Below are 24341 nucleotides of genomic sequence, written 5' to 3'. Positions count from 1 at the left end.
TTGCATATTTCTCATTGTAACTTTATGACTTTTCTGATCCTATTTTGGTAATCAACTACACAATTCCATACTTAACTTATAACAAAAGAACATCTTCCAGTATCTACAAGACCAAACATTTTGTTTTTCCATAAGAGAAGGATATGGTTGAAAGAAAGTGAACATAAGACCTGAACTATACTATAAGGAATGATATATTATTCAATATCAACTGAATCTCCAAAATAAGACAATACAGGTGTATTGATTTTGACCACATTCACTTTTTATCCTCCATGCTCACCTGCTAAGTTGTTGTTTTTTTTCTTAAATGAATCATTATTCATCGAAAGATAGACCTTCTTTAAAAGGAAGTATTGCAGTAAGGACACCATACTGTGTAAATGTATTAGTACAGTACATGTATGCATCGCTCCATATTTGGCACCATTATATTTTGAACATAGAAGCATAAAAAAGTATTCCCTGAATAATCTCTAATCTGAACAGTATGGAAATACAAGAAACATCAAAAATATTGTCAAAAAAATGCATCAAAATGAGAAACTTATGGGAATCTATTAGCTGAGTAAATGGCAAAATACCTTTTTACTTCCTTGCTTGTGTGCTTGTGTGTTTGTGTGTGTGTGTGTGTGTGTGTGTGTGTATGATTGACAATACAAGGAAAGTGACTGTTGTTGGAATTAATTTTTTTTTGTTCTCACTGAGCTGATAGCCTATAAACAGTAGACAACCTTGAACTCACTGTTCCTTCTCAGCTTGAAAGGTCTCTGCTTTTCTACAAAGAGTAGATTTTTCCAACATGAAATTTGACTTTATGAATGAGGCAACATTTAAAAAAAAATGTTTTTAACATTCATGTAGACTTGCTGAGTTATATGGAACGATAGAAATTCTTACCAGAATGAAATGATCATGCAATGAAACTGCACTTTTTTACATGGTAAAATCATGGCATAAAATTACAAAGTCATAACATACAATCACCTCATAAAATAAAAGTTCCATACTCGTGTTCATTCATAATCATTCTAATGTTCCACCTTTAACACATACGGTCTGTCTCTTTTTCGGTAACTAAAAGGCATATATATTTTTCATGGCGCCAAAGACACGTCATATCAGCGTGGGTCTGCAAAGTGCAAGCTCCGCATCTGTACCCAACGTCATCTTGAATGGTACTCAAAACACATCATGTCAGCAGGCGTTTGCAAAGCACAAGATCAGCATCTGCACCAAGCATCATCTTTTGAGTGTGGCGCAAAACACATCATATCAGCTTTAGTCTTCGAGGTGTAAGATCAGCATCTCTACCTAGCGTCATCTTGAACGGTGCTCAAAACACGTTATATCAACGTGTGTCTGTGAGGTAGAAGATTGGCTTCTGTACCAAGCGTCACCTTGAATGGCTCCGGATGATTTTTGAGAGATGTGCGATATCAGGAGCTGCCATCCCGCAGCAGCCCCCAATGTACCTCGCCCCTGCCTCGATCCATTCTGGTACCATGGTATCTAACTCGAAGACTGTAGCTTTACCACATAAACTAACAAAGAAAGAATAGCAAAGAGAAGGAGTATGTTAAAATCAGATCCTGCAATTCATAACAGTAGAGACAAAAAAAAAAAGAAGAACATGTCATGCACATCTAAATCTCAATGTCATCATGCACCCAAGTTACATTGTAGTTTGTTATAGTTTTCATATTTAGTTTGACAGAGAAAACAATAAAATTCAAAAAGTTTTGCCCTATTTATAGTCATTACTTCTGTATTCGGTTGCATCTTTTCAGACTTTCATTAGGTTTGTCTCCAGTAATTGACCAATCAGAAAAAGTATAGATCACAACAACTCACAATAGGGATATAACACATATATACAACGACACACACACTACATCTTGTCTTACTTTTTGGCATCACCAGTCCACTGATCACCAGGTGAATTTGGGTAAACGATCAAGGGTTTCTCAAGGCCACATGCTGAGACACTCCGTAGTAAACTCGTCACATTTTCTGCTGGTAGACAGTTGGCTCCAACGGCCATTATCTGAGAATGCTTGCTGGCTAGGTTAGCTGCTTCAGCAAATGTTTCTCCATGACCAATGTGAGTCTTATCCTGTTTGAAGACAGAGAGCAAAAAGTATAATTCAGCCTCCTTCACTAGGAAACCATTCTAAACAACATTATCTTCTGCTATGTTTCATTACTCCCGCCTTGATCTTTCAAACACAGGTAAATGTTCTGCATTAAAGATAGGTCCATGTGGTTACGAGACATGGAACTAATAAAATTGATTATAAATCAAAATGCCCTTGAAAGGCAATGCCCAATTCATGCCACAGAAAACAAAAGGTATGATGTGTAATATTCTGTCTCCACTTCATCATTCAAAATTTGTATACCTCCTTACCTGCAAATATGCATGCCTGTACAGTGACGGGGCGATCGTTAAAATTGACCTGCACATTTCTTGAATATGAGACCATTCTGAAGCAAATAATTTTCACACAACAATAGATATAATGTACTCTGTCACTCTTGCCTTAACTCCCCGGGATTGGTATTTTGTTTATGCGAGCGGCACACCTGTGTCGAGCAGGCTGGAATGGCTTGCACCGGGGAAGCAGTAGGTGAGAGGTAAAATACTGAGGGACTGAAGTAAATGTTATTGTGTTGCTAGGATATGGGGGCAGTTGGCCTGGGGATTGGATAAAATTTTGGCGCGGTAAGCTGACTGAGGTGTTGTGGAAGGTCCAAACACACAATCTGGGCAGTTTACATCATACCAGTTGAGAGGAGTGGTGGAGCCAGTAGCGCTCTTCCGTGTGGACGGGGCAGAGCTGTGCACGAGAGAGAGAGAGGGAGAGCGACATAGAGAGGAGCCGAGGACTTCCCACTGGCAAGCAATTCAGGCTGGCAGGCTAGTCTCGTCAGAAGGCTTCCCACTGTGCACCCCCGGACCAACACGAGCAAGCTTCAATACATCCCCGCATAGGAGACGCCAGACCCGGGCGCATCTGTCGTGAAAGGTGACGCCGCCGGACCGGCAGCCCCATGTCTCCTCTGGTATACCACCACCGAAAGCCATGTCACCGTCTCGGACGTCACTGACTCTGCTCCCTATAAAGCCAGCAGACGCACGCCGGTAGGCGCCGTGGTTGGACTGGTACCCTCACAGGGGGACTCTGCAGACTACTGCATCTCGCCGGACGCACCGCGCCCGCGACGACCTCGTCGACCTCGCCGAGCTCACACACAGCCGTCATCGGGTTTTCTTCTCATCTATACCACAGGAACGTTCCGCGCGCGGGTTGAAGTATTTTACTAATTCATTACTGGTTTTTGGGCTGGGTTAACCGTATAGTTTTGTAGTGTGTGCGGGTCGCAGTAGTGTAAGGAGCATCCCGTATGTGGAAATAATTCTTTTGCTCATTTTGCCTTTTTTTTTCATTTGACTTGTTTCCTGGTTTGACAAGATCAACTACACATTAAACTGATTTAGTTGAAAGTATCTCACGAGTCATCGTGCACTGTGTTGTAGTCATGGTAGTTTTCCGTGGGCAACGCCCTTGTGACATACTCTAAAATGAATCCCACAAGGACTGGAACAATCATCCCCAGCATTCCCACTGATTCCCACTGATCAGATACTAGCCATCCCCTTTAAACTAATAAGTGTCAGTGACTCTTTGAATCAATCTGTAACATCATATTCTTAATATTTGGACTTTTTGACTACTTCTTTCCATCAGTTGAAGGTACATTGACCTGAATACACTACCCTTATACTCATACACAAACCACTAACAAGACTTAGCTGGTGAGTGATATAAACATTGTGATTCTCCTACACAATCTGATTGTCTCTTCACCTTGCAAGAAAATGACATCCAGCCCTTCAGACTAGGAAACTCCTCCAGAAGGGTCAAGAGAGCCGAGGCCTCTTGGATGGACGGGATGGTCTCTATAGCAACCAAGTCAACTCCTCCCTCTACAAGTGCTCTGACTCTGGGTCTGTGCCAATTCATCAGAGTCTGCAGGGGTGACAGTGGAGGGTCTGAGACACAGACTAAGATCTTAAACTACATCTGGAACTACTAGAGACTATAACATCAATGACGTCATTTGTAAGCTTTTGTCAAAGCTAAGAATCAACAAATATAAAATCACTATGGTTTCCAAGATTCAAATGTTATTGAATGCTCACAATCTGAGTTTATCACATATAATCACTCCCTTGGGGTTAACAGGAGTAAGATAACAGCAATACTATAAGTTACCATAACACAAACACAAAACAAAAACTGATGCAGAAAACTTTCATCAGTTGGGGAGATTGTACAATTATAGGAGATTTAGGCTTCTACCAACCTTTAGTGACTTGCTGGCTAGCTTTCGTCCACTCCTAACAAAACAAAACTGTAATGGAATTCCCTTGTACCTTAAGTCAAGGAATCTCTTTGTGAGGGGAAAAATGCTGAGTTATTTCTCCTCTCGTCTTCCTACAGACTACCAGTTCTAAATACACAAATAAGAGGGAGCTAGTCTTTGTTTTCTCTTCCATTCATGATATACAGATTGTACTCCAGAGATATTTCAAGGAACATTTTTTCACTAATTTTGACAAAGTACATCATAGAACTTATGAAACAAAGAAATTAGGACCAAGCTTACATTTGAGGATGACATGCCATCACCACCTTTGACATGCTAAACATTGCACTGTATACAGGCAGTACATTAATATCTTTCTTGCCATTCATTAGCTATATCCAGCAGCAGGCCCTCCTTCACTTTAAATCATCTTTAATCATGGCATTCCTGAGGAACAACTCACTTCTTTTGTCATACCATCCACATATCTTCCATGGTACTCTGAAAAGTCATGCAGACATGCCCCATACGGCCCTACAGATCCTGCAATCATCGGCTTATTTCTCTCTGTATTAAAAAAAGAAAAGAAAGACAATAAGCAAAACAAAATACATCATCGAAAAAGATATGGAGCTGTAAGTCAATATGAATGTGCCTTGAGATCTATTATGACTTGCACGGATGATTTCACATTATGAGTTTAATCCTAAGTGAAGTGTGCTATACTGCTATGATTTGAATAGCATAAAGTATAAGAACAATCCGTTGAATCACCGAGGTTCCCAACGTCCAACATGTACATTTTTCACTCCTCTGTAATGCTGTATTTCACTTGGCCAAAACAGAAGTGCCCAATTGTGTACCATCATATCCTCTCTACACTCTGATGCACATAGTGCATCTTAAAAGTGCTTTCAACCCTTCATTGCACTAAACAGAGCTTGTATGTACTCCAAGAGGGAGATCCATTGTTGTGTGTTCATTGTGTAAGCCATTTTATTTTCAGTCATATAGATACCCTGCAAAAGTTGAACACCATTTCAATTCTTGTACTGCCTAAATACATTCTAAAAGATTGATTGTATAAAGCAATTTTAAGGCAAAGCTGACTCTCATTTAAGTGTTTTTAAAGATCATTGGGGGGGGGGGGGGGGGGGGGGCAATGCTCATTGGAAAAACAAACACCTCCACATTCCTGAACTGTACCCTTTTACTGTGGAAGTACCCACATTTTCATCATAGTCAACATGGTTTGTTTGCCTTTTCCTTATTTGTCTTTATTTGGGACAAGGGGGAGGGTTGGTGAGGATGAATGGACTAAATATCCCATGGCATAGCAAGTGACAGTCAATTGTACACACTTTCATATCATATCATGATACTGTAATCATTTTTGTGTCTTTAAGTCACACCTTTGTCAGAGTTTTGTTCCCAGAATTCATCAGCTGCTTCCCTAGCAACCTGGCCAGCTAGCTTCACTAGCTTATGGAAGTCTTCTGCTCCCATGTGAGCTTCTTGTTCTAACAGATCCTTACTGACCTTGTGGAGCAGAAATGAATGAATGAATGAAAGTAGCATTACAGTGCCGACCGCGGGAAACGTCACGCTTTTCCGCGATCTGGACGAGGCCACTGACGCGTATCCCCGCGGGTACCCGCGGGTATACGCGTTCAGTGGACGAGTCCATCCGCCCGCACGGATAATCCATCCTCGGGAATTTGCGTCTCGATTGACGCGGGTTGGACGAGGGTGGACGAGGGTGGACGAGGGTATTCAAGGGCACATTCCCGTTAAGCTTTATTTTGACCGCTCAATCAAAATACATTTCATGGAGTTCCGACTTTGCCCATTTTCATCAAATTCCGATTTCAGGGGCTTCTTTTCGATTTAATCACACTCTGATGTCCACTGCCTTGATTGTTCGCTACTTTCTAAAGAAGTACACCTGCGGAAGTTGTGCACATGCGTTCATCACTCAAGTATCAATAATTATTAGAACATATCGACATCGGTTACGATCATCTCGCTATTCACGACTTTTAACGACCTGCGCCACCAAAATTTCATTGCTGAAAATTCGGTGGCCCAATCGGGCTACAAAAAAAGTCGGATGTTTGCCTTTACTTTTGAAAATGAACAGCGGTAACAGTCGGCTCCGTGAGACGCAAAAATGAATGTCGCATGTTTACTTTTGATTTTAGAAATGAATCACGGTGACATTTGACTCCGTATGATACTGGAATAAATACCGAATGTTTGCTTTGGCGTTCGGAAGTGAATGATAATATTCAACTCCGTAAGACGATAAGATAAATGCCGGATGTTTGCTCTTACGTTCGAAAGTAAATAGCAATAACATTCAGCTCCGGAAGATGCTTGAGTAGGCTATATGTCGAATGATCCCTTTGACGTTCGGAAATGAATAACAAAAATATTCAACTCCGTACGATGATAAAATAAAAGACGGATATTTGCTTTTACTTTCGAAAATAAATAGCAATAACATTCGGCTTCGGAAAATGCTAACATAAATGTCAGATGATTGCTTTTACGTTTGGAAGTGAATAGCAGTAATATTCTGCTCCATACGATGCTAAAATAACTGTTGGATGTTTGCTTTTAGATTTCGAAATGAATAACAGTAACATTCAGGTGCGTTCGGTGGTAAAATTAATGTTCAATGATTGCTTTGATGTTCGGAAATGAATAACAATGACATTCAACTCCGTATCTACGTTTATAAAATATACAATGTATATCTGATGTTTGCTTTTACGTTCGGAAGTAAATAGCAATAACATTCAGCTCCCGAAGATGCTAAAGTAAATGTCGAATGATCCCTTTGACGTTCGGAAATAAATAACAAAAATATTCAACTTCTTACGATAATAAAATGAATGACGGATGATTGCCTGTACTTTCGAAAGTAAATAGCAATAGCATTCGGCTCCGGAAGATGACAAAATAGATGTCAGATGATTGCTTTTACGTTCGGAAGTGAATAGCAGTAATATTCTGCTCCATACGATGCTAAAATAACTGTCGGATGTTCGCTTTTAAATTTCGAAATGAATAACAGTAACATTCACCTGCGTTCGATGGTTCGGAAATGAACACAATAATATTCAACTCCGTGTATACGATGATAACATAAATGTCTGATGTTTGCCTTTATGTTCAAGAGTAAATGGCAATAACATTCAGCTCCGGAAGATGCTAAAATAAATGTCGAATGTTTGCTGTGACGTTCGGAAATTAATAACAAAAATATTCAACTCCGTATATACGATTTTGCGTTCAGAAGTGAATAGCAGTAATGTTCTGCTCCATACGATGCTAAAATAACTGTCGGATGTTCGCTTTTAAATTTCGAAATGAATAACAGTATACATTCAGCTGCGTTCGATGGTTCGGAAATGAACACAATGATATTCAACTCCGTGTATATGATAACATAAATGTCTGATGTTTGCTTTTATGTTCAAGAGTAAATATCAACAACATTCAGCTCCGGAAGATGCTAAAATAAATAACGCATGTTTGTTGTGACGTTTGGAAATGAATAACCAAAATAACTCCGTATATACGATGATAAAATAAATGTCTGATATTCGGTTTTACGTTCGAAATATAACAATAACAATCAGCTCCCTTCGACTTTCAGAAATGAATGATAATAATATTCAACTCCGTACGATGTTTAAATAAATGTCGGATGCTTGCTTATAATTTATATTGCTATGTACTTTCGCAAATAAATAGCAATAACATTCGGCTCCGGAAGATGCCAAAATGATTAATGTCACATGATTGCTTTTACGTTTGGAAGTGAATAGCAGTTACATTCTGTTCCGTACTATGCTAAAATAAATGTCGGATATTTGCTACATGTGTATTACATTTCGAAATGAATAGTAACATTTGGCTGCGTTTGATGGTAAAAAACAAAACAAAAACAAAACAAAACACACACACACACACAAAACTGTCTGATGTCTGCCTTGACGTTCAAAATTCGGCCCCGTACGATATGATGAAATAATTGTCAGATGACTCATTTCACTTTCGCAAGTGGACAACAGTGACATTCGGCTCCGTACGATGATAAAATAGATGTCGGATGTTTGCTTTTATATTTGGAAATGACTAACTGTTAAATTCTGCTCCGTATACGACAGAGCTGCCAACCTTTCGAAGCACAAATTAGTACTCAGCAGCTCCAAAATTCGTATTTTCCACCAGAATTCGTATTTTTTTCAATCTCCCTCTTTTTGCTATGAGGCCTACAGGCTCTAAACATAACGTTATGACACATGCCGAAGCATCCAGCTGGTCACCAGCACGATAAAGATTCTAAACTACGCAATGTTCAGCGTTGATTGATTGCTTTCTCTCAATGTGTACAAGTGCAAGTTTGTACCTCCAAAATCTTTCTGGGCTGATTATGGAAGCTTCCATTTTCTAGCAGGGGACGGGGAATGCTTGATCTTCTCAAGAGAGCTTCTGTGTGAGCGGATGCAAAACTCTGTTCTGTGTTTCCAATTATGTACTATCAAAACATAATCATGCGTTGTTTTCAGGCTTTTTTCATTTTATTGGATTTTAAACATCAGTATTTTTCGAAGTATTCCGATTCCTTTTCCCCTGACTGGAATCGGAAAGTCTGCTATAACGATGATCGCAAAATGCCGCGCTGTGTGTGGAAGCGCCGATGTGGTGCAAACACGTGGCTTCATTTTCAAGTTTAAATGAATGCGCCATGTGCTCCTGCCTATAAGAGGTTACTGCAAGTTCGATGGATCGAATGCGCCATAGCTGAGCTGAGCTGAATGGCTTGTTTACGGTAAACATGCAATTTACGTTCGATATGAAGAAATCATTACGTCTTTCACGAGGGAAAAACACACAAAACAAACAAACAAACAAACAAAATACACCCACGAACGAATGTTGATAGCCAAAACTTTGAAAAGTAATAAGCAGTTTTGATGCGCGTGAACTGAAATTAATTGTCATTACACGTTGTATTTTGCTGTCTAACCAGGTGATGACTGCATCTCATTGGACCTTCTCGTAGTGAATTTGTCTGGGCATACGAGACCTTTCATGTATTTCTGTGATTGCATTTTTAATTGACTAAATAATCAATCCTTTTGTTATTGTTCAGGGAACATTAGATATTCGATCAAGTACACTATAATCGACTCTTCGATGTTCCCTACGATGCGCCAAAAGAAAGGCTATAGACATAGAACCATGATATCTTTGGAATTTTTCCTTTAATTCAACTAATGAGCTGGTTCTTCCATCGATATTTCCAGGATACTTACACGCTGTTTATTCCAATGCGCGCATTCTTTCGTCTGGCACGCACCTGGGTGTGGCACCAGCTTTTGTGGAAATTTCCACAAGGGAGAGGGGTGGGGTGTCAAGTTTCTTCGAGCCGAAGAGACTGCATACACAATCTCTTCGCTTTTATTTATTGTCATTCGTGTTTTCGCCTTATTCTTTGCTGATATTGAACATTTAGATTTAACTTTACGAAAGTTGCTATAGCACATGGTTCGTTTTGTTGTGAGGTGTACGTAATTTCTTTTTTTTTTAATCATTCTTGAGAGGGGAAAGAAGAGTAAGGGGGAAAGGGAAATAAAACAAACGTCACGTACGCTGAGCATTCACAGGAAGCCGTCTTTTTACACCAGTCACCAGCATAGTTATCATCACTATCAGACATCACTCAAGATCATTTTAGCCTTTTCCTATGATCAACATTAAGAAACACGCATAATCCCTCGAGATAAATACCTAGGAAACTCAATAATAAATACAAAGTATCAACACCTCCCAACAACACAAACATTTAGAAAAGACAGCAAATAGCACATCGAAGCGACTGGGATCAAACTCCGTCGCTTCGATTGCAGCGAAGCGGAGAAATCGCCGTTACGAAAATAACAGTGCGAGACACTAAGAGAATTACGTTTAAATACTTCAAAGTATAAAGGGAACATACAAAGTGATATAAAATGTAAGAAATCGTACTAAACGAGGTGTGAGAAACGACGGAAATAAAACGAAGTTTAGTAGTAAGCTTAGGCCCTAGCAAAAGTTTTGCAGCACCGAAAGCTACGCGAAAATAAACACACATATAAAACTCGGTATTGCGACGAGATCCTATGGGATCAAGTCAATAAACGATACAAAACAAAGGAAATTGATTCATTTTGACGGGAAAATAGTTTGTTATAAGTATTCTGTTATATGAGATCTCCTTTAATAGGCCTAGAAATAATCGAGTTTCCACGATACTCTGGAAAGAAAGTTCGAACGCTTTTCACCTGCACATATACTGCAGAGGGCAGTGCACATCAGTCATCAATACACGAACAGAAACTCACCTCTACAACTTCCTCGCAGAAAATGATGCAATAGCGTTATAAAAAAAAACAGACAACACTTTAAAAATCATTTCGTACTTGGGAGGCAAGGGACAAGAGGATGAAAAGAAGAGAAAAAGAAGCAGACATTGCACAACGGGACGCTTTCACCCCGCCTCATACGGTACTGTAGTGGCAGCTGGCTAATTGGGATACCACGGCGATCCATGTAAACATCCAGGGTCCGTAGGCGACAGGGATTCACGCGCGCGAAGTTCTGTTCGGTGTACACAGTACGCAAGCAGCGATATGCGTGTGCGCACATTTTTCTATTCAGCGCTTTCCACATACGGTGCGTACGCGTTGCATCGATATCCCAGCTGAATACAGATAACATGGCACATGCGACGTGCGTTTGCTATATTTTTACCCATTATTTTGCCCCACTGTGAATTCGTACTTTCTAAGGACGTTTTCATATTGTCGTATTCCCTTCGATTTTTCGTATACGAATTTTTCGGAACGGTTGGCAGCTCTGGTACAATTTGCTTTCACATTTGAAAATGATTAATGGTATACATAGGCTCAGTATGATGCTTAAATAAATAGAGGATGTTTGCTTCACATTCGGAAATCAATAAGGGTAACATTCAGCTCCATAAGATGCTAAAATGAATGTCGGTTGTTTGCTTTTATACAGTGTATTTGAAAATGATTAACGGTAATATTCGGCTCCGTAAGGTTCTAACATACTACAGTAAATGTTGGATGATTGCTTTTACAATCAGAAATGAATAGCGGTAACTTTCGGCTCTTTACAATGCTAAAACAAACAATCTGGAAATGCTCCCACTTTCTCATCCCAAAAGTAAGCTATGACTACCTAATAGCATAGGCATCAACTTTTATAATTATCTATAAGCCTATTTGCTAAATCTTAGAATTCAGAATAATGGTGATTGAGATGATCTACTTTTGTATTCATTTATTTTAGACATGGGTACCTGTCACGTCAGTAATGCTTAATAATTGTTTTTAGTAGGACCGATTTAGTTTTTCCTATGTTTTTCTTGATTTTTTTGGCCACCAAAAAAAAAAATAGAAATCAATGATTTTGGTGGTCAAAAATAAAAATTAGTTTGGACCCCTGCGATATCATTGGGCTCATCATTACTTAATCTTTCCCATGATACGCTAATATTTATATCATCAATCTGCCGACGTCATCCGACAATTCATGATTCAAACCTTTTTTTTTTTTCATCGTCCGTAACCCAACTTTGAACACAGACAGGGTATTCTTTCTCATTCTAGAGTAATGAAGGAGCGCACTTTCGGCTGTGATCTAAGTCCTATTATCATCATGAGTTCACGTCGCCGTTTAGTGATCTAAACTTCAGCTTTGCTGAACTGTTCAATGTCTTGAGCAGGAAGCGAAAACAATGGCTGGACTAAGGAACCTTCGTTTTTAAAAGGGGGAAATAAACAACACTGAAACCGAACAAGCCGGCCGAGCATTGTTTAGGTTAACCACGCGTGGTGATAATCGCGCCCATTGATCGCTCTGTCCAGCTGGCTTAACCCTATTCTAACTGGGAGGAGTTTTTACTGGGGGTGACCCCCCCCCCCCCCCCTTCAGATCTCGGCCACCGATCGCGCGATCGCTGCGAAATTTTTCCTGAAGATAGAGCTGGATGTCAACTACAAGATTACATGGTCATACAATAGAAAAATATTACCTTTCTATTTTTAATAAATTGATTATGCAAAGTTGTGCATGAAATCATATTTTCACCTATAACTCCATAAAAAAGACTGAAGTATTGCTAAATTTTTGTGTCAAAATTCCTCAAGACATATAAACCAATTTTCATTTAAAAATAAAGCACAGTCAAAACCAATTTCTTTTGTTTTTTATTGTTTTGTTAATTTCTTATGTATTTTATTGATTGTTCGACCTTGTGTTTTCTGTTGTTTTTCAAAATTTGTTGCAGGCACTTTTTCAGGCTTATCTATACTATATAGAATTGATTAATTTCAATGGTTCAAAGATGAAATACTATAATTTATATCAATTTAACCCCCAAAACACAATTTACATTCAATTTGCACACGATATCATGAATTTGAGCTGTTTTCCGGTTGACATGCATTTGCATAACATTACGTAACTTCAGAACGGTGTACTCAGACGTCGCAAATTTGGTCTCAAAATATGCGGAAGACTTCAATGAAAAAAGTTGTGAAACGACGCGGCAAAATCTTTGCGCGTTGCAGAATCGTGACGCGAAACGTGGGGGGGGGGTCAATTTGACCCATTTGACCCCCCCCCCCCCCCCACCCAGTTAGAATAGGGTTAAGAGTATGCATATTGACCAAAAATAGTCAGAGGGATGCTAATTTACTCTTACAAGCTATCGCTACTATTTAAGTTGAAAACTGGAACTTTCTGAAAGGTTAAAGATGATCGTAAAATCAGTTCTGGCTACAGGATTTTATAATAATTATAATAGCATACAACATGTACCAAGTTTTCATCGTTTACCTGTCTTATCACTCCAAAGCAGTTCAGCTTAACTGTTGGCTTATAGAAGTGATCATCAATCGGTAAGGATTAGTCAGATGAATTCATGAATTCACTTTATGCATCACGGCTAATCGAACTATTCAACATCGTTGAAGTAACCATACTTTTTTATTTTCATAGTTCAAACTATTTCTTAACATTTATATGCAAAACGAAAGTACTCTACACGTTTTTCAAAATGCTCAGATGTAATGAGTCAATTCCACAAAGATTGCATTACAGCAACCTTTACTGACCTAAACAAGTTTTCTATAGAGCTATCAGTTCTATTATAATGGCATTCTGATAACTTCGACTGCGTTTTGAACTCGTACCGAGCACAGCATTCAAAACAACGGGTTCCTCAGGTCCTCTTTAGGTACTGGTATACTTGCTAAAAGCATTCTCTTTAGCTTCCATTGACAACAACATGCCATGGGAGGAGAATGGAAGCGATCAACTTTCTCGGTAAATGAGGCTTTTCGTATATAGCACACATTGCGTGCCTCTTTCTTTTTTTCTGTTTCTGTTGTTTCAAACTACACTGCAGCCGACACACAACACAAACACACCAAAGTTTACATTCAGGCAACCGTATTTTGGTATTGGTTAGAATCGAATTATATCTGTCTTGTGATTGGCTAATTATCTGTAGCAAAAACAAAACAAAACAAAACAAAACAAAAACAAAAGAAACAAACACAAAAATGCTGAAAACTGCTTATCGAATATCAGTGGCGTGCCAAAGGAGTAAAATGGAGTCTATACTCTAAAGGGGCCTGAGCTTTTGATTCCAGAAGAATCTTCGTCAGAGGCAAAATGATAATCAGGCAGGGAAAGCAATCACATTATAAAGAAGTTCACACAACACGAACAGTCAGGGACAGGCTAGGGACACGGAACAAAGAAAACAAAAGGAGAGGATGGGAGGTCATGGGCAAGGAGGCCAACAGGTGAAGGGAGGGGGATTAAAGCAGGAGGGTGGATAGACAAAAGGCATAGGAGGGTCAGTGATAATCCTGAGTGCCATGGGGGTGCATCCATTTAAGAATGAATTTTCTCACACACCCAAGCTGTCGCCATTTATGTGTGTGCGATGAAGCGTTAACGCCGTCGCTAAGCAGGACTGTTGCATCATGGGGGGGGGGGGGGGGGGAACGGGTTGTGAGCTTGAACATAACCTGAACTTTAAGGGCGATTTTCTTTTTTTTTTTTTTCTTTTATGACTTCTAGGGATGCGGAAAGGGGTTGTTTTATATATTATTGTAAAGATAAAACTATACAATGTATGTAGAATTCAAGTATTTATATATACATGTGTAGACATGCCTAAAATTTCGTTTACTGCGACATACGCATTTCGACCGAGCGCATCACGACCTGTATGGACTACGCACATGTATTCTTTTATCTTGCGCTCTGCTTTTGTGGGAATTTCTTCAAGCATAGGTGTCAGGTTTTCCTACGTTACGTCTGCGGTCATTAATTCCATATTTGTTAGTTTGTCTGCTTTCTTATTCTGTGTTTTATGCATTTTACTTGAACTTAAAGGTCTAGACATTTCGTTTGCTAAATGCACGCGAGTCACGTTGCATTGTATGATGTATTTTGTTTCGTTGACCATTCATGAGAAGCGTTTCTTTGAGCAAACTCTCTTTTCACACCAAAATCACTTATAGAAGGTAGTCATCCACATTGGTTATCAAAATAATAATTCCGTCATTTTCCTTTCGTTCAGAAACAGGAATCAGAATTCTCAACACGTCATCCACATTGGTTATCAAAACAATTCCGTCATTTTCCTTTCGTTCAGAAACAAAAATCTGTTATTCTCAACACGTTATTACAAAAATTACATCTCACAGCGATAATAGGGCCTACTAGAACCAACTCATCGCAGCAAAATGACACATTACGGTTACGAGGACATACACAATGCTTGAACAAATTACTTTGCTTCAAAATGTAGAAACAGATGAAGTGACATAACAAGAGAAAGGGCGCACCGAAAGAGGTACACTGTATCAAGATCAACTAAGATAAACTCTAACAAAAAAGAAGAAGAAGGAGGAAACTATTCCCCCCCCCCACACACACACACACGCACACACATACACACAAACGAGTAGATACACAAAGGTCATATGTTTACCTTTGGGAGCAGTGATTTAAAAGATGTTTTAGATATCACATGTGATGCATAATAGGTCCGTTGTGCAAAGCATCCTACATAATTTTTTGTAATAAAGCCTAGAATATAAGGAGATATCAGTATTTCTCTTATAGATTGTAAAGAACCTTCGGAATTAGGACCTTTGTTTCATTTTCGGATTAACGAACCTTCGGCATAACGAACCTTATTTCATTTTTTGATAAATGAACCTTTGGAATAACAAGTTACAAACCTCATATTTTCGGATTAACGAACCTTCGGAATAGCAAACTGTAACCGTTCACATAGTGTACTGTATTTTCGATCATACGGATTCATTTTTTTTTCCAGCGGTTGTTTCTATCCCTATAACTCACATTTCAGAACTATGGGGGTTTTGTTTCATGTACGTGGTGAATTAATACGCCTTTAACGCAAGAGCAAAAACATGGGAAAGTTTGAATGCTTTTCACGTGCACATCGTCACATAAAGAGAATCAGGTGCTGACGGACCATAGAAGTGTCTCAAAATCAATACTGCCATGCAGCTTGCACCAAAATCACAATTCTGATAGGTATTATCCCGTAACAGGGGCGGATCCAGGAATTCCGTAAAGTGGGGGCGCGTTTACAAAATTAAAGGGGGGCGCACGCACCCCTCCCCCATTTTTTTTTTTTTTTTTTAACATTTCTTTTGTTTCAACAACAAAAAAAAAATAATAATAAAGGGGGGGGGGGGCGGGCGCCGGTTGCGATCCTCCCTGGATCCGCCCCTGCGTAACCAAGTAAGTTTGAGAGAGAAAAGTTTGAGCCAAAAACACAGCGTTGACAAGTACTACCACAAATTGCATTTTAAATATGGTATATAGTACACAGTACGAGAAAGTATACAGCACGAGATCTCTAGTTTGATTTTCATTTCGCTTCGAATAGTAGACGAGCAGTGACAATCCGTCAAAGTGCAAACTACAGCTATAGGGCCTAGAGGCACAGTTTACAGGTCTACCTTCTGTTCACTGCATGGTACACATAAACAAGAACAAAAGCGTTTTCTTCTTTTGCATGTTAGCATGGGGACGATAGTGAATTAAGTTCACCAAGATTCCATGTTTGTAAACAAGAAAGCAGCGCGTAGCAAAGACCTCAGATCGTTGTTATAGCACACGTGCATCTATTGTGGTAACATTTTAATCAACGCACTAACACCATCTGAACATACTGAACGATCATGCCACACAATCACTGTGAAGGGGAAATGTTCAGCAACAACAAGAGCACGAGTATGTAGCCTACCATATACTGTACGCGCATTCATTCCGTGAGTGCCAAATACAAGCTAGAAACACACGCAATAAAGAAACATTGCAAGTTCATGAACTGAGGGACCTTTTTTTTTTGTCTTATATCTTAACAAGATAAAGACGTTGTGATTTCGGGTGCTGTTCGTTATTCCGAAGGTTCGTTATTCCGAAGGTTCGTTTATCCGAAACACATAAATTCCCTAAACCATAGAGGTTCGTTAAATCCGAAAACGAAAAAAGGTTCGTTAATTCGAACATTTGCGGCGTTATTTCGAAGGTTCGTTAATCCAAAAATGACATAGGGTTCGTCATTCCGAAGGTTCGTTAATCCGAAAATGAAATAGGGTTCGTTATCTCGAAGGTTCGTTGATCCGAAATGATATAGGATCCGAAATGATATAGGGTCCGTAACGAACCTTCGAAGTAAGTCGAGCTTTGTTTCATTTTCGGATTAACGAACCTTCGGAATAACGAACCTTATTTCATTTTCGGATTAACAAACCTTCGGACTAAAGAACCTTACTAACGAACCTTCGGAATAACGAGCTGTAACCGTGATTTCATATCCAATTTGTTTAATTGGACCTTTTAAAAGCTATGATTGTATCGAATCATTGAAATGAAATTTAACGGCCTTCTGTCCGCCGTATCAAAAGTGTGATGATAAAGGGGATGTGCGCATTGTCATTCGAAATACATGTAACTACATGTAACTCTACATTTAAGTAATTAGTCTGATTATTATATAGCAACTGATTTTGGGATTGATAGTCACTACTGACAGTTTTTATTCTCGTAAACGGCACCTGTCAATCTCACAGGCGTCAAGTCGAAGCACTCACACGTCATGAATTGACCATAACGTAAAAACGACAGAACTCCACACACAAGAGTTCTGTGATAAAAACACGCTGGGCACACAAGATGAGTATGTTGGAACCACATGGCGCACTCACTGCTGGCAGGGCAAGCACGTGCTTTGCTCATCGAACTGATCGTTTTTATAGCGATCATAATATCGCTGCACAGCAGAGATTCGTATTCCAATGCACAGTAGGCCTACTCTCTCTCTCTCTCTCTTTCTCTCTAAAAAAAAAAATGAAAACATTCACACTTGAAGGGGTGGATACATTTAAAACGGAGTCAATTTAGAGTGAAATTGGAGTGAATTTTGAGTGAAAATGTTCATTTTCACTCGGAGTGACCTCCGGGATCACTCGAAGATTTTGGAGTGCTATTGATGTAGCGCGATTCCGCTGCTTAAATGCATTCAGTTTTGCTCATAATCATTAATTTCATCCTTCTTTTTTTTTCTTGGAAAGCAAGCACTCCTTAAAGAGGGAAAACCCCGATTGGACAAATTGCGACGTAAACATGCATTGACATAGTTATGTGATACGTATAAACAATTTATCATGAAAGGAGAGAAGGGTACCTACAGTACATGTATCCAAGATAAACATTATGCATGCACGTGTAGTACCACTTCTCGGGGACTCGAGTGAAGTTAAACGCAGCTTTGTTGATTACATAATGCCACTCTGGTGGTTTCGCCATACCCTTCTCTCTCTCCTACGTTTTCTTTGTTTTCTCCCTCTCTTTGTCTTTTTTTCCCCCCTACAAATCGTGTACTTTAAGAATAGACAGACGGTGTTAAACTTCAACTCAAGTGGCTTCTTAAGATCTGCGCCTCTTTCATCCATCTTAGGGACCGTGACACTATTGTGAATGACACAATTAAAAGCATCACACAAGGACTTTCACGCCTCGTTAGACCTTTAAGACTCAGATCTTTTTCTTTCTTTTTATGTGTGTGTGTGTAGACGTGGACGCCATTGGGAAATATCAAGCTCGAGACAATAAGTGGCCACTTACAATATAATGACCGACCGATGTTGAAGGTAGATTAAATCAGTAACTAAGTCAGAAATTGGGGAACCAGTAAATAAATAGGCAGCGATCGACACTTCGACGGTTTGCCAATCTAATGTGCAGCGATCGACGTCGAAAGTGTCAATCAAATACGTTATTTACGGTCAACGTCGAAGGTTGATAAAATCAGTAAGCAGCGATCGATGTCGAAGGTTGATAATCGGATGGGTGCTGTTCGTAATATTCCGAAGGTTCGTAATTCCGAAGGGTCGTTAAATTCGAAACACACAAATTCCCTAAACCTACAGGTTCGTTAATTCGAACGTTTGTGGCGTTATTCCGAAGGTTCGTTATTCTGAAGATTCATGAATCCGAAAATGAAATTAACGGAACAATATACCTTCTGAATAACGAATCTTCGGACTAGAGAGCCTTCGGAATAACGAACATCGGAATAATAGCTACCGATGTGTAAGGTTGATGAAATTATTAAATAGCGACCAATGTCCAAAGTTGATTAGGTCATACCGTCCGACGTTAGTGATCGAGAAAACTATAAAGTTGCGGCTGATGTCGAAAGTTGATAAAATAAGGACAATTAAATCAAATAGGTATAGCGTCCATAATGTCGAGATCAAATAAAATTGAGCAGCAACGAAGTGTCGAAGGTTTATGCAATCAACTTGGTATCGCACGACGTCGAATGTTAAGCAAAATTATCTGATTTATCCGACATTTGTTTTACAATTGTAAAGAGGCTAAAGTTACCGTTATTCATTTCTGATCGCAAAAGCAATCATCCAACATTTACTAGTATTTTGACACCTTACGGAGCCGAATGTTACCGTTAATCATTTTCAAATGTTAAAGCAAACAACCGACATTCATTTTAGCATCTTACGGAGCTGAATGTTATCCTTTTTCATTTCCAAACGTGAAAGCAAACATCCGCTATTTATTTTAGCATCTAACTGAGCCGATTGATACCGTTAATCAGTTCCAAATGTAAAAGCAACAATCTGTTATTTATTTTAGCATCGTTCGGAGCAGAACATTACCGTTATTCATTTCCAAATTTAAAAGCAAACATCCGACAATCATTTTAGCATCGTACGGAGCCGAATGTTACTGTTTTTTCATTTTGAACGTCAAGGCAGACATCAGACATTTACTTTACCATCAAACGCAGCTGAATGTTACTGTTCTTCATTTCGAAATGTAATAGCAAATATCCGACATTTATTTTATTATATGGAGCAGACTGTTACTGCTATTCACCTCCAAACGTAAAAAGCAATCATCTGCCATTTTCTGGGCATCTTCCGGAGCCAAATGTTATTGCTATTTACTTTCGAAAGTAAAAGCAAACACCCGACATCTGTTTAATCATCATACGGAGTGGGATAGTGTTATTAATTTCCGAACATCAAAGGGATCATTCGACATTTATTTTAGCATCTTCCGGAGCTGAATGTTATTGTTATTTACTTTTGAACGTAAAAGCAAACATCCGGCATTTATTTTTATCATCGTACAGAGTTGAATATTATTGTTATTCATTTCCGAACGTCAAAGCAAAGATCCGACATTTATTTTAGCATCTTCCGGAGCTGAATGTTATTGTTATTTACTTTTGAACGTAAAAGCAAACATCCGGCATTTATTTTTATCATCGTACAGAGTTGAATATTATTGTTATTCATTTCCGAACGTCAAAGCAAAGATCCGACATTTATTTTAGCATCTTCCGGAGCTGAATGTTATTGTTATTTACTTTTGAACGTAAAAGCAAACATCCGGCATTTATTTTTATCATCGTACAGAGTTGAATATTATTGTTATTCATTTCCGAACGTCAAAGCAAAGATCCGACATTTATTTTAGCATCTTCCGGAGATGAATGTTATTGCTATTTACTTCCGAAAGTAAAAGCAAACATCCGACATTTATTTAATCATCGTACGGAGTATTATTGTTATTCATTTCCAAACGTCAATGGGATCATTCGACATTTGCTTTAGCATATTCGGGAGCTGAATGTTATGGTTATTATTTTACTTTCGAACGTAAAAGCAAACATCCGGCAAATTACTGATACTTTTCAAAAGATTTTCGCGGATCGATTTCAGCTAATTTCCTTCATGTAGCCGATGGTTGACGGGAGAGTTTGATTTTCATATCATTAATTCCGCGCTGGAGCGCTCGGGCAAATGCGGGTGTTTAGACGAGCGTGAAAGTGCGGGCGACTTCCCTCGTCTGTACGCGTCCAAACGCCCGCGTATTACCTAGTACGCCCGGACGAAAGGGCTTCCCGCATTTGCCCTAGGGGTTTTCGTGACGTTTCCCGCGGTCGGCACTGTATATTGCAGAATGGAGCACTGGAACTACATGTACCTGGTATATGTACATGCAGTTGCTAGAAGCAAAAATGTAGTGGCTCAAGTTCACAGGGGCAGACTAAATATAAACTATTGTTTAAGGCCCTGAATTTGGACCTTAACTTGAAATATGTGACTCAAAAAGAACTCTTAATTTTGTCCATTGATTTTGATACTCTAAGATATCATATGTGACCGTGCACCTCAAAACGAACATAAAGTCGCACACACTGATTTTGCGTGAGGACTGAAAATAAGTGAAATGGGTCAACCTAGCCGAACTTGACTTTTTCATATTTTCTGAAAGAGCGGGTCTTCTTTTACATTATGCTAAAATTTGGTATCATAAAATGGGCAGGAAAGTGTGTTTTTTAGCAGTTTATCTCGAACATTTTTGGTAGATAAGTGTGATTAGGTGTGTCTTTAGAATCCCTTTTTCATTTCTGAAAAACCTTGTCCACACTCTTCACTTTCAACTCTAATAACTTTTGAAAGGATAGTGCTACTGCTTTGAAAGTTGGCATTAATTATGGACAGAATGTGTTAATGAGGCATGCTTAATTTCAGTTTAATCTGATAATCCCTTCATTGTTGTTACTCTGGTGGTTTACTTCCTGTTTTTTGTCCTATTCATCGCACAGCCAGCACGGTTTGGTAAAGATTAAACGCTTGAATAGACACTGTACTTTAGAGCCTCTTTTCTGAGTTCACACTTTTCCTGAGTTTGTGCTTTCTTTCCAATATTTAGATAGGTTAGGAGAGTCCATTTGATTTGAGTTATACATCATTTTAAAGCTTAGAGTCTGCTGTTTCAGAATATGGTATTAACTAAAAATTCATGTCTGTCGACTTTTTGTTTGTTTTGAGGTGCATGGTCACATATTACAACATGAAATTAGTCAGCCCTTCCATGTAATGAAATGATAGGCTCAATCTAGCTTGCAAGTTCGTTTGAGTAAAGATGACATAAAGATAAACATATTTTTAATGAAATTTGCTATGTACTGGAGTTGAGAGAGAATATATTACATGTATTTGGTTAATGTGCACAAACAATAGCACTACCTTTCTATATGAACAAAACAGAATATGGTATTAACTAAAAATTCATGTCTGTCGACTTTTTGTTTGTTTTGAGGTGCACGGTCACATATTACAACATGAAATTAGTCAGCCCTTCCATGTAATGAAATGATAGGCTCAATCTAGCTTGCAAGTTCTTTTGAGTAAAGATGACATAAAGATAAACATATTTTTTAATGAAATTTGCTATGTACTGGAGTTGAGAGAGAATATATTTGGTTAATGTGGACAAACAATAGCACTACCTTTTTATATGAACAAAATAGCCCAAAGGGAAAGAAAAATCGAAGTCATCATAAAAAAAAAATGGTGATGACATTGCCACAATTTAGTTCTTCATCCCTCACAGATCCCAAGATAATAATAATAATGATAATAATGATAATAACAATAATAATAACAATAAAAATTTGATAATAGTAATAGCAGATCCAAATAATAAATAATAATAAAGGACATTTATATTGCGCAGCTTCTAGCATGTAATAATACTCTACTGCACATTGCAAAGTTAATCATCATGACATACATAATTCACAAATAAAATGCATTGTTCAGAAGATTAGATATCAGGCTTTAAGGATTTTCCAATACAAAATTAAATAGTCTTTCAAAGGAAGAATAATCTGTCTTTTTGCTGGTTGAAATATAATTGTCTGAGTCATCATGAATGATGGGTGACTAGTATAATGGTGATTCACTGCATTTTTATGTCACCATTTTACCTGTTTAAAAAACATTCAAAGGTATTAAAAAAAGAAACAAAAGATTAGACAGGAGCTTTAACAATAAACAACATTTTCTGATATTCACCTGATATGTGGCTGTCAAAATGATGTCTGCACCATGCTCTAGAAAACTGACATAACAAAAGAGTTGATTAGACAAAATGTGAAAAATTCAGAGCCTATTTTGAGATAAAGATACATCATATAAATCTAGCAAATAATCCAAAGCATAAAACACATTTGTATGATAATTTACAAAATGGCAAAAATCATTGTAATCTATTATCTACTACCAGTAATTAACTTTCCATCAATCATGTGAAGGCATTCAGACAAAAGTTGACACAGAGGATTTTATAACATAAGATATTTACCTCAGGTGAGCTTTCTTGAGGATATCAGGGTCGGTCAACAACGACCTACTTGTCCAGAGTGGGTCATCCTGAAATAAAATGTAAAATTATGAATGATTAAATTAATAGAATTCATTAATTCATGTACCAACGTCTGTGCTGTGGCCTGTGGATATGAACTTACTATTATCAAGTAGAACCTGCATGTATATGACTTAATGATTCATAGGATTTAAATTTAGTATGAACCAGGGTTGTCTATGAATATATAACATAATGATGAACAATAAATCCTATAGACACGTCACTGTCAGTTAATTCTACTTCTAGTTCTAGGTGTATTACATCGGACTGATTTCCGTGCTACAAGTATTAACTGCTATAGTGCTAGCTAGTGCAGCTCGCTCGCAGTGCTATCTCAGCACTAGCACTCGCATCGAACTTGACAAAAATGATACAGAAACAGAATTATACAGCATTGACCTTGTCCCCCATCCCGCAGCGCAGGCAAGCATCCCCCCCCCCCCCCCCTCCCCACCCTGAAAAAACTTTTCGCAGCCCATGGCCTGAAATACGGCATCGTGCACGTGCCAGAGTGAACCAACGGAGATTCACACCGGACATGCGGGGAAGCGCTGGGGACATGACGGGGGTGTGGCACCCTCGAAAGAGGCATTTATACTGTAGTGTTGGCCTGCCGTACCAAAACGGTCACAGCTTGACTTGATAAGCTCCGTGATGCATGGAAAGTTTTCACGTCTTACCCAATCAAGAGGGTATCCTATCCGCTCGAGCTCAGTGCTGAGCCCACCATCTATAACCTTCATCTTAGGTATTCGCGGCACTTTTGTAGGCAAAAATAGGCGCCGAGGCCTGTGTAAGAGTTCTTTGGGCCTGTGTTGTATTGCGAACCCTATTGCGATATGGTGGTGGCAAGAAAAAAAAAGAAGAAAAAAAAAATCCCCGACGATATTCAGTCTCTTTTGCCCATCTGACCGCTCAATTAATTTCTTCACTTGCAACTGAACCATGGCGTAAAAAAGCAATTAGAAGGGCATAATTATAGATGGGAAGATCTTTACTAGTAGTCTACACTTGTTTTGTTTTTTCGTTAAATTTTTGTTTTGCAGATACCATACTGAATTACAACCATTCAA

At 38.7% G+C, this 24341-nt stretch overlaps 1 protein-coding gene across 1 annotated transcript; it reads right to left on the bottom strand.

The window, feature by feature from the left end:
- Window positions 1-1396: 1396 nt before the first annotated feature.
- On the bottom strand, window positions 1397-24065 carry LOC139739048 (homocysteine S-methyltransferase YbgG-like). Its single transcript, XM_071649661.1, has 8 exons — window positions 23949-24065; window positions 23206-23273; window positions 22917-22962; window positions 5785-5913; window positions 4838-4939; window positions 3873-4034; window positions 1908-2116; window positions 1397-1544 (listed from the first exon to the last, which is right to left on the bottom strand). The coding sequence occupies exons 1-8, from the start codon at window positions 24009-24011 to the stop codon at window positions 1397-1399; spliced, it is 927 nt and encodes a 308-aa protein (XP_071505762.1). The 5' UTR covers window positions 24012-24065.
- Between the last annotated feature and the right edge of the window lie 276 nt (window positions 24066-24341).

Source organism: Diadema antillarum, unplaced genomic scaffold (assembly GCF_040938485.1).
Source record: "Diadema antillarum isolate AM-2024a unplaced genomic scaffold, OU_Dant_1.0 seq00000781_RagTag, whole genome shotgun sequence".
Lineage (NCBI taxonomy): Eukaryota > Metazoa > Echinodermata > Echinoidea > Diadematoida > Diadematidae > Diadema > Diadema antillarum.
Note: the sequence above shows the minus strand (reverse complement) of the source record. Positions and strands in the feature narration are given on the sequence as shown.

Coding starts and splice junctions, on each gene's coding strand:
- LOC139739048 (XM_071649661.1), bottom strand. CDS start 24,011: ATGAAGGTTATAGATGGTGGGCTCAGCACTGAGCTCGAGCGGATAGGA. Junction 23,274..23,948: donor TAGGATACCCTCTTGATTGG/GTAAGACGTGAA, acceptor ATTTTATTTCAG/GATGACCCACTCTGGACAAG. Junction 22,963..23,205: donor CTCAAGAAAGCTCACCTGAG/GTAAATATCTTA, acceptor TTGTTATGTCAG/TTTTCTAGAGCATGGTGCAG.